This window comes from Pleurodeles waltl, chromosome 8 (genome assembly GCF_031143425.1).
Source record: "Pleurodeles waltl isolate 20211129_DDA chromosome 8, aPleWal1.hap1.20221129, whole genome shotgun sequence".
NCBI lineage: Eukaryota > Metazoa > Chordata > Amphibia > Caudata > Salamandridae > Pleurodeles > Pleurodeles waltl.
Window position 1 is genome coordinate 985,588,519 of NC_090447.1, and position 16,680 is coordinate 985,605,198.

At 40.5% G+C, this 16,680-nt stretch overlaps 1 protein-coding gene across 7 annotated transcripts in view; it reads right to left on the minus strand.

The window, feature by feature from the left end:
- SCEL (sciellin) overlaps positions 1–16,680 on the minus strand; it is a 463,522-nt gene that overhangs the window by 409,026 nt on the left and 37,816 nt on the right. For all 7 annotated transcript variants that reach the window (XM_069205234.1, XM_069205233.1, XM_069205232.1 and 4 more), the window contains exon 2: positions 6,477–6,543. In XM_069205234.1, coding sequence (XP_069061335.1) covers positions 6,477–6,513 — 37 coding nt within the window. In that variant the 5' untranslated portion in view covers positions 6,514–6,543. The remainder of the gene's footprint in view (positions 1–6,476; positions 6,544–16,680) is intronic.

The following is a 16,680-nucleotide window of genomic DNA, read 5'->3' on the forward strand; positions in this document are numbered from 1 at the left end:
TGGAATTTGGATAGCCCAAATCGAAAACAGTGTTTGTCAAAGCTCCATACTGTGATGAGTGATTAAATACTAATTCTTCAATCTAGGCAGTCAATAATATCACCGACAGACACAGAAGAAAGTTATATTTTCTGAGGACTTCGTTCAAATCTGCCTTTCTGTTGTTTTCTTTGTTTATCAATATCCGCACAAAACACTCATTCATTCAACTTTCTCGTTTTCACCAATCGAGATGCTAAATGATGATACTCCCTACCCGTGAAACGTAGGCCTACATTAAATGTACAGTGTGATACTCAAATGAAAAAATTGCCATTTTGAATTCTTACTCGGTCATCATTGAGAAATCCAGCTACTCACTATGAAAGTTAAAATGAAGATGATGGTGCAGGAAGAGTTGGCCACATATTTTGTTTATTTAACGATTTGATGGACACCTCATACTCACATTAAATGAGTGAATTACCACTGTTTTGTGTACAGCATTCATGACCTTTTGCGGAGAAAAAAAGTCTTAGAATTATACTGTTAACGTTTTGGAAGACATTTCACTTTTTAGTTCATGTCTAATATTTTAGGAATAAATGTATTCCGTGACAAAACAAGCATTGGCAAAGCCAAGTGGTCTCACCTTTATGAACTTCTTGCTATGAATATATTTTGCTGGTGCTGTGCAGCGTCGATGTGATGTTCTAACAGGTTGCATGCATGTGCTTTTGCATCATGACACTACTGATACCCACGTCATTCAGTAAGCGAGCACAAGCATATGACAAGTGCACAGACATGCATTACCATGTGTGCATGCCCATGCTGAATCATGTGGTGGCCATTCAATTTCTTGTTTCATTTACAAATCTAAGATGGTAAATGCCACTTTGTGCAGGTAACCAAAACACATATCCACTTGCACAAAAACTCAGTTCTGAAAATGGAACAACTTAGCAGCAATTGGGAGCTGCCAGCCCCTCCCAAAAGTGTAAAAAAACAACACAAGGCGTGAGAAAACAACAGTGAAATGGGTTGGGGGAGCAGGTGGAGAAGAGCTGTAGGAAGCGTCTGGGGCATTAAATAAAAATAAATAAGTCAAGGTGGTGGGAGAAGGATGGAAGAAGGAGCGCTACAAACCAGAACAGCACCACACAAGGGAGAGAGCAAGTGGTGAGACGAAAGAGCGGGTATTACAGTAATAGCAGCCCACAAGGCAGAGCACAAGAGGGGGATGAGAGAGAGAGAGACATTGAGTATCGAGTGGGCTGGTATCGGGGAGGGGAGTAAAGCACACAAGAGAGAGCTGAAAAACATATGCCATCTCATAGAAAACTTAGAGAAAAAGAAAAAAAAGTAAATATGAACAGTAGAAGGATACAAGTCAGCTAATTCAAAAGGATGGTTGTTCCAGGAGATGGATACACATAAGTAGAGGAAAGCAAGCTACCAAATAAGAAGTAAGTTCATAGGAGTGACAGTAAAGTCAACCAATAGTAAGCAATGGGCAGCCCAATGTACGTTTTTGGTATGGTCCACAAGAGGTTTTTGCCTACAGGCAGCTAAAAGCTGTCTGGAAGGCAAGGCTCAAAAACAAGTATTCGCAATGCAAAGGGTCACGTTTGCTCGAGTTAGAGCTATTGGCATTGTAAATTTCTAACTTGTCGTATCTTGCTGCATAAATTGAAAATGAAACTTAAAACAGTTGACGTAAGCGAGCCCATTTTAAAGCACCATGGCCTCCATCAGCATGAGCGCGAAGGAGAGACACAAGAGGAAAAAGAAGTTTGCTCGCATTCAAACGTATCAGCAAATGTGCAATTATCCATGCAACAGGATTGGTGTCCAAGGCGGTAACATAACCGCCTCAAGGAGGGACAAACATAAAGCATTTGTCAATGATAACAAAGAATTTTTGAAAGGCAAGCCAAAGGAACGAGTGAAAGTGATGGGCGTGCGGAGGGCGTAGTTAAAAGCCCAAAAGACTTTCAATAGGTCAAAGCACTTGCACCCTCAACCTAACAAGGCACTAGCTGGAGGTGCCTGACTGCATCCTCCTGATTTATTTTTCAAATCTGAGGGTTAAATGGAGGAAGAGGAGCTAAGGGGGTTTGCAGAAGTCATAATTCCCTCACAAGATGTGGAGGAAGTGACTCTATGAGACACTAAAGAATAAAACATTGACTTCTTCCAGTTGAGCCAAGACTTCAAAACTGGAAGTTATAATTTAAACACAATGCAATCTTTGGTGGCATTTGAATTCCTGACACAGTATTATTTGAATTAATGACACATTTCTAGAGGACTTTGAAAAGTAGGGCTTAACTGATGCTCTGGCTTTACGCAAAACTAAGTATTTGTCAGTTGGCAACACCCAAAATGTTGATGCATCCTAGCCAATAGTAAACCTGCCTTTGGAAGGAAGAGTTTTGTTCTACAGCAGATTTACATTAAGGGTGCATCCAGTGAAAAGGGGAATAGTTAAAGTACTGACACACCTGTAAATGAGAACACTAAAAATAGTAGTCAGGCTTATAAAAGATTAGGATACTCTTTAGTGGAGTGTTGTCTCCAGCTCTTACATGACTGCATCTACGCCTAATATTTTTGTTGAGGCAATTTTATCTCATATATACATTATGATCTTTGATCTAAATTGGAACAATCACAAAGTATCACAGGAACTGATAGCATATCAGGGTTGAAAAGTCTGACAAGCATCAGTAAAGTTAATGAGTCTGGCATTGGCTGCCGGCCTTTACGCTTTGTCACTGCTTGTTTTGTTTTGTCATACTTTTTGCTGAATTTATTTCTGAAGAAACTGCCAGGCCCATATCAATCCCAAAGGAAAACAGAGGCTAAAAGCTCAAATAAAATTTGATCTCAAAAGCACATATTGCCAGAGCAGTCCCAGGCACTGAAGGAACCACATTGTCGGCTGCTGCACTCCTTCTGAAATGGAACAATGTTATAGCTCACAGCGAAGTTATCCAGTGGCTGAAGTGGACTGTCCCACTGTCCTAGACTGAATGCTAGAATGGGTGGACGAAAAAGGTGAATAACACTATAAAGACCAATAGAAGAAGAGGGTTCGGGGAATGTCCCAGTAAGTAAATATATTATATATTCAATTAAAAAAAAATCTGAAGGTCTTGGCTAACACCAGACCAAAAAAAACGTAATTTTGCCAATTTTTTTTAGTACTAACACTCTACATAATGCTAAACTTTAGGTTGCCCTTGCCCTTCCATTACTCTACTGTGCCCACGGACGGGCAATACCAAAACATCAGATAATATCAGAATGTCAGAGACATTACTATTGAGCTCTAAATAATATTACCCTATTGTAATTATTTTTATAACATCTACACTCAATGGAATGATATTTTTGTAGGCGATATTCAGAACATGACATGTATAGTAGACTATAGTTTTGCATACCATTTTTTGACATAGCTTCAAGGGCTCTTAGAGTGGGGTGACAAGTAGTCCCGGATTTCCCCAGAGAGTCACAGTTTTTTAAACTTCTGTCCTGGTGTCTTGATACTTTAACTAAAATTAAATAGAAGTCCCGGTCTTGAGTGATAGTTCAGGTTAGCAACAGCTCTTCAAGCAACATGTTGCACATGCTTTCATTTTCATCAAGCTATCTCAAATGTAGTGCAATATAAAGGAAGGCAACACTGATATGCACCTCTACTGCCTTTTCTCATGTTCTGTTCAAGAGAGGCAGTAGCAGCCCAACTTGACATGTGACACAGAACATTTAGCTTAGTTTAGCTTATCACGCTATTGTGATCTGTCACTGCTTGAGGAGTCTCTACGTAAGTGTGTGTTTTTGCTGCATACAAATCAAGTACCATAGATAAAAACACATGGGATGTATGCAGCAAATAGTGACACCAGCTCAGCATCTCCAACTTGCCCTGGAATACATCCTTAAGCCTTTCTTTACTGAGTAATTTGTTCTCACAAAATATTCCTTTATTTTTTACTGTGTCTTTATTACAAAACACCAATATTTGGCACGTGTTAACTGGATTCATTGTTGTTGGTTTAAAAAGTGAAGTCTGTGCAGTAATATCTCTGAAACTGCATATTGCCACAATCCTATGTGGGTGTTTTTTACTTGTCTAGCCCTTGTGTTATTACTACCATTTTGTAGTCCTACCTATACATATGTAGCCCTTCCTGGATTTGAAAAGTTGCATCTCTTTCCCTGCCACAGGGTAATTCATGTATTTATTGCTCTTTGCAAAGACATTAAGATATACTCATGGTAATAACATCACTTCTCTTCTACAATCACACCACATTTCACTGTTTTTTTGCTCCGAAATGGTTGCCATGTGCCCTCTCATTATTTTCTGGAGAGATTCAAATGCCTCTGATATAGTCACAGTGGTCACGTAATGATCAGGCGCACCAGCTCAGTGCAGGACCGAGCCTCAATGTTTTTTGTGTCTGAGACATCTAAGTTCATACACAGGGGCATAGCTATGGGGGGGAGGTGGGAGGGTCCTTGGGGTGATTTCACCAGGACTGTTTACATACACACAGACAAAAATGCACACACACTCTCACCATCTCTGTTTTGAAAGTCCTAAAAAGTGATGGTTATTTCAAAATATTGTGCTTTCTCTCTTAGTTATCCTACCAATCCGCATCCCTCTCTTTTTCCACTACCACTTATGCCCCTGTTACACACTCTGATTGTCATGTAATGTATTTTGACATTATATGTCAGCCTGATTGTTGGGAAAATCTGAAACTCACCCCCCCCTCCCAATCTTAATGACCAAGCTACGCCCCTGTTCATACACATATCATTTCTCTGAGTTAATGCATGAACGTTAGAGACAGAAGAGGTTAAAAAGGGCGAGCAAAGATTTTCACTCTCTGTTTTCGATTTGTTCTATCTAAAGTTAATGCACTAAATCAGAGAAAGTCCGAGTTGTATATATGAACTTTAGAAATCTAACGCACAAAAAATAGGTTCTTGGCTCTTCACTGAGCAGGCGCAGTTCGCCATGATACAGGCCCAGTCCTTAATTTCTACATTTTCAAAGTTGGCCCCATATCCAACTGCTATAACTAGTGTGTTCATTCTGCGCAGTCTTGTACTGTCTCTCTCTTCTTCCCCCTTCTCCTACATGCTTTAAGGACTTTGGCACTTTAAATCGAATATGTTCCACTTAATCTGACATAACATTTTTTTGTCTGAGACGCCTTCTTAATAAACTAATTCTAATGTGATCATACCAGTGAAGGGCAGCTGATGCTTTTCCATTCTCCTAATTGATGGTGGCTTGACATCTCTATGCTGCACAGAGTTGTCAGGCCTACACCACATAGTAATACCTAAACTAATCGGTGATTGACAAATAGCGTCCTCTTCTTTATGACAGCTTTTAAAATGATACTATCAGTCACAATACTTCTGGCTCACTGTATTGATTTCCTTTATCATGCTCACAAAAATGTCAATACATTTTTTTGGTGTGTTATACACGGGAGCCTTCAATCATTGTACAAAATCCAGACTCTAATTTCTTTAGTACAAGTGGCTTGTGACACCCTTAGTTGCATCTAATAAAGAAATGAAGTAGCCACTCAACTGTAATAATTTATTACAGTTGAGTTCTAAGGTCACTATGGTTACTGCGTTTCCATCTTCTACTCTGTTTTTCTAGAAGAACAGTGATAAGAAGGAAAAAGAGAGCTTTACGTTATTATAAGAAAGATATAATCTCCCTGCAAATTTCTTCACATTCTGAGCTACAGCGTTTTAAAAAATGTCACGTGTATTAAACTGATTCTAACATCTTTTTGCCACAAATATCTAAACGTTTTTAGTGTGTTTACATTTGCACTATGGATTCTAATTGTATTCTTCATGGTGGCATACATTGTATCTCTTTCATATGAAAAAGCACCCCACCAAGGATTTAAGTGGTTTATGGAAGGGTTGTACTGTGACCTTTTAGTATAAGGAATAAAGCACCCCCTGCTGTACATTATATGGATATTGCAAGTCACCTCAGAGTTCCATGACCTTATGAAGGAACTCCTCCGTGACTTGCAATATCCTTATAATGTATGGCAGGCGTTTATCCTATGTAATAGGGGCAGTCATTAGTAAGCTACATGAGAATGCTATATAAGACAACACGCACTGTTTAAATTAATAATAAAAATCAGAATAACACAGTATTAATGTAACATAAAACAAGTAACATCCCTCAAGTTCTGCTTGTGCTGTCCCAGACTCTGACTGTCCTCTATCAATTAACACATTAAAAATATATTTGTTCAATGGAAACGATGAGTGTTGAAGTAGCATTATTTCTTTGTTCTCTTGGCTCAGTGATTGTTGTCAAATAATTAAGATGATTGATTCAGAATGCGAATAGTCAATGCACAAAGGGAACTATATTATATTCCGTAGCAGATGTATTCAACCAGTGAAAAGGAAAATAGTCTTACCATATCCAGGAGATTTTTTCGCACCAAAAGAAGACATCTTGAGCGGCAGCTATTTCTTAGTTAGGATCTGAAGGAAAATAAAGAAAGGAAGTTTATCAGCGTGATTACAGAAATATATTAAAACAGGCATTTTAGACTGATTTCTTCTACATTTTAAGGCTCACAGATACATCTTGGGAGTCAAAACATCGGACGCAGCAGTTACATTTTTCCATCTAATGTAAAACCTATGCAAGCGTAATAATTGCTTTGCCATACATAAAAGTATGACTATATTCAGACAGTGGCCTGGTCCTGTGTTGCTCCATTTTCAGTGCATCTGAAAACAAAGCATCCTTTCGCCGTCTTAGACAGCATAAGAGTGGTGTAAGGAATGCTTGAATCAGTCTGAACCACTGCTTACTTCCCTGGCCACATTCCAGTTCTTACATTTCGCTCATCGTCCCATTGCAGACATGGACCAGCCAGATGCAAAGCAGACTTGGCCGCACCCCGCCCCATAAGGGACACTGCACCCTCAGCAGCTAGGTCATTCCTTTCTGAACTCGAACAGAAGCAACCCCAGATGTCTTTCAGCAAGGTATAGTTTGAGTCCTGTGACACAGCTAGATCAAAAGCCACATCAGGTGAACACATGATATTAGGAGCACCACAATTTACATAGTACAAAGTAATGGATGAATATGCTTAAATATATCTGAAAAGCCTATTACGGACTGTATTCCTTTCCACAACTTTAGATCATTATTCCTGGGAAGGAACCCTACTTTGCGGATTGATAGCTAGGTGAAAATGAAACACAAAATTGTAGAGACCTCAATAATCCACTATCAAGCCACGTTTAATGTTCCATACTCATGCTTCAGGCACATGAACAATGCACACCCCCTTTGGATACATGTTTAATCAGTGGTATTGTAACTCATGGGCTGATGCTGCATCTGACCTAAGCATTATCCCTTTGCACTATACCAGCCAACCTAGTTGCACCAGGGCATCCAAAGAAAGTGCTGGTCTCATGTGCGTTACTCTGTTCGTTGTATGGCATTGCCTATTGTGGTTCCATTCCTGGCTCTAAGCCAAACCAGCAGAAAACCTTTAGGGACTGCCAATCTATAGCATCTCCTTGTCAAATCTCTTTGACTGCACATTGGGTTTAGTCTTAAAAAATTGGCAATTGTTGGTGTCTCTGTTGAGCAGTGCAATTTATGCTGTCCCAGTGGGTTACTAATTGCTCTTCCTTAATGCGGATGCGATAACTACCACAAGGCTGCTGCAAACTGTTGAGTCCTGCTGCATTGTAAAATATATATGTCAGTAAGCTGAAACTAGGTTATAATGCAGGAAAGACAACATTATAAAATTATATGGCACTCAAACTAAGTACCAACAGGTGAAATGTACACTCAAAAGAGATCCTTGTCTTGACTGTTTCAAGGGCTCCTGCTTAAAGTATTGCTAGCAGTAACTCTGGTCTGTCCTCAGTTTGGTTGCTGAACAATAGTACATTTTGTGGTTTCTTCCCTTTTGAAACAAGCATTTGCAATGCAATGGGTCTGGCGTTTACTTGAGCTAAAGCTGTTAGCGTTGTAAACTCCTAACCGGGCTTTTCTTGCCATATAAACTGAAAATGAAAAGAAAAACAGTTACACATAAGCGGGCCGATGGCCGCCATGAGCACAAAGCAAACACACAAAAGGAAACAGGAGTTTGCTTGCAGTGAAACATATTGGCAAAAGTGCAATTATCCATGTAACCGGCAAAAGTGCAATTATCCATGTAACTGGCAAAAGTGTAAATATCCATGGCACTCAGCTTATCAACAGGCAGGACAAGCATGCTTGTCGACACTGAAAATAGGGGTTTATCCAGAGACTATCCAGAAATGAGGGGCCACGATTTCCTGAAACAATTTTCTGAAAGCTATTGCTAATAAAAAGGAGCTGCTTGTCATGGGGAAAAACTGTGAACAGAGAGACAATTCACTGTTGCTCCTGAGTATGGGGATTCTCATACACCTGTTACCAAAGTTAAGTCCATGTGGCTTACTTTGGGCCAGGGAGACCCTTTGCTTTAGATTAATTCCAGGTTCCATCTGCCCTGCATTTTCAGAAAGGTTCTCCAGTTCCTTCGAAGGGCCAGCATGCATCCTTTGCTACTGTGCGCTTTCTCTCCAGAATTGACTGCCTGCTTACAAGTTAGGTATCTTACACTGAGTTCCAAACTTGCGATGTGGAAAGTAAAAAAATCTGCATAATTATGACCATGTGCCAAAGGTACGAAGCGACCTCCACTGGCTCGAAGAGGAGCAGAGAATGCAGGTATTTGTGTGTCACACACAAATCATTCTGTGGTAAAGAGTATTTTAATCGTGACACTTGTTCAATACCACATTTAAGCCTGTCCCTTATGCGCTGAAAATCTCCTTGGGCTCCACTGATTATGAGGGGGTTTGCTGGCAGCTAAGCCCATCGCCTTGGCATTAATATGCCATTATAGCTCAGAAAAAGTGGCACTGATGTGATGTTTAAGGTATATAAACGTTTCTTTCTTAATAGTCTTGAATAGTTTTGTCATTGTTCTGTCATTTATCTGTCAATTGAGTTAGCTTCATACAAGTTCTAAAAAACTTCTCACTTTATAACTCAGAAAATATACAAATTAGTTTCTTACGCCACAATTTGAATATATTAGCCATGATAAATCTAAAGCAAAGTGGTAAACACAAACTAGAGATAAATCATTCAAAAACAGGATTATTTGGCTGGTGAAGTAATTATAGAGTAAAATAGATAGAACATAGGAAGTTGGAATTAGTTCATGAATATCTATACCTTGGATTAATATTTCAATAAGGCTTAGGCTGGACTTCATTGATATGAGAAAAGACAATTTTCAGTAAACCACAGTATGGAGTTTAAACTATTTTAATAAAAATATATTGGTGGCCTTTCAATTAATCCTCTGAAGCCTGCATATTGAGCTTAAATATTGCCAATGATGTTGTGTAGGCCCTTAATCTGCTGGATGAAGGAACTTCACGTTATGTCAAACTGATGTCCCACGTTTGTGGGAAAAGTTTGGTTTCTATAAAGCCACACTAATACGGACTGTAGGGATAGGTTTCTAATTTCTACAGAAGTGATGCATTACAATTGGCAGTCTTGTTCTGGTACTACATCCAGTAGGCAGCTCAAGATATTCTTCTTAGGTGTCTTGCATGAACCCAATGCCCGGTTACAACACTGGCAGGGGTGGCGAGAGGGCGTCCTTGCTCGATCCCGTGCATCTGCTCACACTAGCAAAGTGCACACATGTAGGGTTTTCATGACGTTATGATGTAGATGGTTAAGTTGATTGGTGAGGGGATCCACCACATGACACTGAACAATAGTGAAATTAAATCGCATTTCCCAAAGCTGATAAAGTAGTTTGATGCTGCCCAATTGAGACAGGTGAAATTTATCAAAGACAATTTTAAACTTACGTACAGTCAACTACTGAGATTGAGAATGACTGTCTCTGATAAGATTTAGATTTTTTAGATTTTATTCATTATTTGCACGATTAATTAAAATCATTGCAAACAACACATTCATTAGACAAATGAGCATTCATACTAAACTAATTATTAAAAGATATATACAAGTTCAGTTAACGATAAAAACAGTTTCTGCAAACAAACGTAACATTCCTAGAATCAAATCAATTCGATTAAAAACACACTCCAAGGACACGGTTTAAGTAGGAAAAACCTTGACAAAAAAACACACACACCAAACTCAAAGGGGTAAAGTGCTGATGCTTACCAGGATCTAACCTAACCCCCCACGCAGGATTCTTAAGGCCTCTTGTTTTCATTTCGAAACTTAGTTATGCTGAAAAAAAAAGTTCAAAACATATAAAGCCCAACAGATAGAGAGCGGGCAACACCGAGACCAGGAAAAATAAGTGCCAGTGCTTGCCCACGTCTAGCCTACGCCCCGGTGCAGGAGTAGTAAGACCTGATGTTCTGTTTACCAAAAGTAGTTTTACAATTAGCTATGTGGGCATGGCTTTATACCATAAGTGAAGTAAAGTGGCAAAGTGATTTGGTGCCATGCTCTGTGGTGCAAAGTTCCGGTAAGCGCGCCAGAGGTCGAGGCTACTGTACAAAATAAGTTGCATGATGGGGGGACCCACTTAGAGACTAAAGCGCAAATGCTTGCCGTTATCTGGTTTGAGCCCCCCTGCCGGGTTAAGAGGCCTTTGCGCAGTGCAGAACATTTAGAAAGAGTACACTCATTGCGAAGGTGCAGAAACAATCAAATGCATGCCCCATCAGAAACCTGCCGAGTACTCCGGAATTGTTATACATATTAGCTATATGATCACAGGAGAATACCACTATGGATTCGGAGTTATAAGATCAAAGGTGATAGTGAACTTGAATGCTGTCAGCAGCAAATTCTGCTGCAACCATTTGTAGTCAAGGCTGCTGCGCCAAATATCTCTCAAATGGAAGATCTCTGCTTAGCTCTCAAGTGCAGGTGCAGAGCGATCTGAAACCACCTTACAAAAAAAAGAAAAAAGTCTTCTCCCTGACTAGATGCAAGTGTAATGTGGAACCGGACTCAACATAGCCAAAAGGGAACCCCCACGGCTCTCCTGTGACAACTTCAGCATACAATGGTCTATCCAGGCCTTCGTTTTTCATTCCAGTACTAATTGGCCACATCAGTTCAATGTGATATCAGTGAGGGTGAAGATAGGGTCCTTGGCCTTCAATCCCCAGAAGTGAGATAAGGAAAGGGGTAGACTATATAACTGGAGTCTCCAGTAGAGGGGCCTTACTACGCCCCCCATTGACGCCAAACTCAGGAGAGATGAGGTAGCTGTTATACATTTTATAAATCTTGCTGTTAGTTGGCTTGATTCCGCTTTAAGGCATTCTCCGACTGCCACCTTGTGGGTCCTTATGTTTAGTTGTCTGAAGATGGGTACGAGCCAATGATGACTGGAATCAGACTGATATGGACTTAGACAGAAAATGTGTAAGAGAGTTTGCTTTGTGGCACAGCATAAGGCCTCCTGACTCCCAGTTAAGCATCCATACTTGTGAGCCTTGAGTGGAATCAGACCTAATCACAGGCACATGAGTGGGACCCTGAAGTAATGATTTGTGGGGTAAGATAGCTATGCTGGAAAAATTGTGGGATCATAGAGCCCCTCTGTTAAATGAGCATTACTTTTCGAGCGAATGGTTTGTAGGTCCTTGTGTGCTGAGACTATCCTGGCTTGTTTCTGCAGAATTTTTGAGAGCATTTATTGCAGATAAATAACTTCACAGTTAATCATTTGCAGCAAGCTGGTCAATTGCCACCAAATTAAACACATGAAGGTCTGAGGAATTATCTTGGATGACGTCCCACAAAAGCAGCTTTAGAGTCCCCAACTCATCTGCTGACAGTTTGGCACACAACGTTAGGAAACTTGCTCTAAGTGCATATTCTTGGCGGACCAAGATTGTGCCTGTGCCATGTGGATGGAAGCTTGAATAGACGGTTGTAACACTGGCATTGCACCCAGTCCAGCCAGCTAAAGATGTGGTTGTGGTACACAAAAGAACCATATGTGACAGTGGGCATGAGTTTCCACTCAATGATTTTATAAATGGCAGAAAGATCTATTATTGTCATGGCCTCAATATGAGCTGTTGGGGGGCTCTGTTTGTTTAGCCAGTCTCGCAGATAATTAATGTTGGACGCTCTTTCCACCTTCTGGTCATTTACAAACCAGGCCCCATTCCTGATTTTACTTTTGCCAAAGACCAAGATGTTTGTATCAGCTGCATTAATCCTGAGCTTGTTGGTTTTACAATATTCAGCCAGGCTAGTCAGAGATCTTTGGAGCCCGATTGATGTTTGATCTAATAATATCATTATCATCAACATATTGCAATAAATGAAGGCTTCTCTGTAGTATTTTAGGTGAACGGTTGTTGGCAGACTCTATTTGGTCATTCAAGTCAGCAATATATAAATTGAAAAGTAGGGTGGGCAGAATACAACCTTGTTTGAGGTCTTGGTTTGTAAAAATCTTTGTTGATGTGCACCACTTGCTTGACACTCGAATTCTAACCTGACAAGTGTGGCAAAAGAAGTTCTAACACTCTGGGAAGTGCAAAGAGCTCCATTAAGACTAACAGCAGAGAACATATCTCACAAAAGGTCCCCAAAAAGGAAGATTAAAAATTGTGAATTTCTTACATAACCATTAGTAGATCCTTCAGAGTGTAATGCTGAGCATGTGTAATGTGAAACCGTGACTGTACACCCACTGAAGAGAAATTTGGAGCAAATACTAATGAGAGCTGATTAATTATAAAATGTACCCAGGCCTGACATGGAATCTGAAACTAAGCCCTGTCATGCAGAGGGCCTCGATATTCTTCCCTTAAACACCAGGGGGGAATCTCATTGTTTAAGATGATGGTTCTCCCAACACTCCAATATACCCTACACAATTATTCCCTATACATACCACAGGCCAGGTTTGACTCAATGCTGACTATGGGATGCAAATTTATATGAACTGGTGGCTCCCATGTGACATACGACAGTGGACTCACCAAGGCAGATATGCATCTGTACTATTGGGTGACACAACTCCTCCTCATTAATGACTGGCTGGATGTGAGGTGACCCAGGTGGCATGTGGAGCGTCGAGGGCTGTCCTCTGGTGGATGGAGTGGAACCACAAACTGATCAGAGAGACCACGGAGTGGGAGGGCAAGTAGGTTGCTCAAGTGTTTGCCCTGGAGGGGTTCAAGGGATGGGACTGTATTGGAATATCGAGCACAGGGGATGCCTGGGGCAGGGGCCACATTAAGTCATTTCAGGAGCTCCAGATAGAATTCCAAATGCCGGCATCCCAATTCTACCATTATTTACAACTTCGACATGCCCTAGGCAGTTACCAGGAAGCACTGGAGGACATTCCTGAGTACAGCCTCTTAGAAAACAAGATTTTTATGGGTCATTTGGACAAGGGAAGGGTGTTTCAGATCTACAAGTAAATGGTAATGCACTCACCCATATTACTGAACTCTCTGAAAGAATAATGGGAGGACTGGGTGGGAGAACTGGACGAGACAGACTGGAGAGACACCTGCATGGCCCCTTGAACACTAACAATATCCACTAGACTCCATTTCATACAGTTCAAGTATCTACACCATGCAGATTTGTCACCCCTCCGCATATGGAAGGTTAGCAATCCTCAGCCTGCCATAGGTGTAAAGATCCTACAGGGTAATTATTCCATGTCACATGGAATTGCCCGGTGATACAGAACTAATGGATTGCCATTATTGAGGTCCTCTCTACCATAGTGGGCATTCCTGTAGGGGCTAATCCGTGGATTGCACTATTGGTATCTTAGATGATATGGGTGGGCTCAGGGGTATAGAACATTGGTTGGTCTAGGCACAATAATTGCTCAGAGAGATATAGCCCAACCCTGGACCTGCCCTATAGCTCCTTTGATTGAGTCCTGGATTCGAGCTATGGACTGGTGCATCAAGATTGAAAAAACGATGTACGAGACTAGGGGCTGACACTTTAAATATGACAAAATTTGGAAAAATTGTGAGATTGCCACGGACTGGAACACTAGTTGAAACCCGAGACAATAACCAGGATGTTCAGAGGGGACAACATATCAATCCAGATCTGGGATCTCGTTGTGGAAGTGAATCTCTAAGTTAACATATCCAACTTATGTAAAGCACTTGTTTTGTTGTTGTGCTATAAACTGGTAATAAAATGTTACTATTAAAAAAAAAAGTTTACCCAAAGTTGCCTAACAGCAATCAATAAAACTAATTTTGATGGGCGGACATGTAGCCATTTTTTACTGCCCATCCCTACCAGTCAAACCCTCACAGTATTGGGCAGTAAAAAACTAAAAATGCCCCCTCACCATGGGACATAACTCCCTTAGGAAGGAGGAGCATTTGTTTTTATTTTTGCAAACAAAGTTAAGCTTTGGGGTTTTTCTTTTAAAAAGAAAAAAACTTGAAAGTTTGACGTATGGCTCAGTCTTCTTAACCAACAAACCTTTAATGCATTTTCGGGAACCGGCCTGACAGCAGTTTTTGGAAATGCTAGATATGTCCACTGATCCAAACAGACATATCTAAATATGGCGGGTGGAGTACCATCGAAGTACTCTGCCATGCAGACAGATAATACTCTCTCCTCCCAGATAGAATTAGGGCCCAGAGTACGTTAAAACCAGCATAAAAATTACACATCACATAATCAACAACTCTTGCACAGTAAAGGAGACATATAACTGCGCCTCTTCGAGTAACTGGCACTACAACCAAAGGAGTCTGTCTTCAAAGGTGCCATCAGTTTTCCTTAAGAACATAAGGAGCATCTTCAAAATGCCACTAGGAAGCCCATTAGACTCATTCCAGATAAAGAGTTGCTTCTTCCTGCACAGCTCCCTTATCTGTTATTGCAGGTTAGTCCATAGGGGTCGTCACCAGTTGCTATCCTTAGAAACGCCATGCCAAGAAGACTGGGAATTGTTAGGCCTCTGTGTTGGTATCGTCCTGTATTTAAGTTCTATGCAGGAGAAATCTTACAAATTAATCTTCAGATCTCTGCGGGGTTGCACGTCTACTAACTCTTCTCCTAGCCCTTGTAAACTGTGATGGCATAATCCATTGTTGGGCCTAGTGCTGTAAGGCTTAGTGAATTGTCCTTTCCATACATCAAGCCTCTTAAGAAGGAGTGTGAATATGATAAACTCCCATACAAATTCCATCTCAGTTATGCAAAAGAAGTGAATGGATGCAGATGATAGTACGTGGCCTGAACGTATTATATCTGTACCTCTTTTGTAAACATCTGAAGCTTTTAAAGCTGATACAATCTGAAATTGAAGGTTTTCACAAAATTAGTTTCATAAGAACATTTTACAAATGTCACCGACCCTTCATATTCTTGGATCGTCCACTAGCTAATAATGCATTGAATTAATTGTATTAATCCACTTTCTAACCAATAAAAAAATAAAATGTAAAAATCACGTGTATTGTTTATGACATGTCTTTGCGAACCCTGGCACCATTTCCCACTTACATCGTCAGACCCGTAAGATATCAATTGCACTCCTTTTGTTTTTTTATGTTTCATTAATAAAAAAAAAAGAGAAAAAAGCATGTGTTGTGCCCCTTTGCCTACCTCCTCACCGACTCCACATTGTAGAACCCATTTAGCAAAAAATAACATTTTCATTTAATTTATTTTTATAACACATCTGACACACAGAGATGTATGCCATGTGAGTTTGTTAATTTGCTCTCAATTTCTGGATTGGAGGAATGTCTTCCTCTTTCCCAAGACATTATGCAGTTTTTTGCCACCAAAAATACACAGTGAAAGGCTGAGTGGAGGACAACACTGGCAAGTGTGCTGCTGTCTGCGTGACAAGTATTTTCAAAAAGCACAACACAAAGCTCAACTGAAAAAACACTAGGGCTAATCTAACAAAAAATGGCGTGTAAAATCAAGTCCTGTTTAAAAAGTGTGCCAGCGCAGCAGTCTGTATCACAAGCCCTGACGCATTTCATGGATCGAGGCAGCACAGGTCAGGGCACTTCAAGAGGGAATGTGCCATAAGGCATTTATCCGGCCAGAAGAAAGCGAAACAAGCACGAGCAGGGCTCCATGTACATCGATCTGAAAAAAACGACAGCTATAACAGTAGCTAAAGAACACCTGGTGATTCAGTTTAACCAAAAGTGCCTTAACAGGCGTGTCGCATTTTCCTTTTTTCCTTTATATACCTGTTTGCCTTTGCTTCTGCAATTTTGTTCTAATTAGCCTGTTGCAGTATTTATGCTAAGGTTTTACTGCTCACCCATTCTAGTCCCATATCTTGACTTCTCAGCCTAGAAATGCTTTTGTGCTGAAAATATGCTGACCTCTTGTACTCCCTGCAACAACATTCCCGTATTCATCATGTAGGAAAGTGTCCTTTTTAGGTCGAGCGCACAGGCGCTCTGACGTGTTGTAATCTATCTGAGGGCTTTTAACCATGCCCACCGCACGCCCATCACTATCACTCATTCATGGGTTTGCCTTTCAAAAGTCCTTTATCATCATTGGTAAATGCTTTACGTGTGTCCCTCCTTGGGACGGTTTTGTTA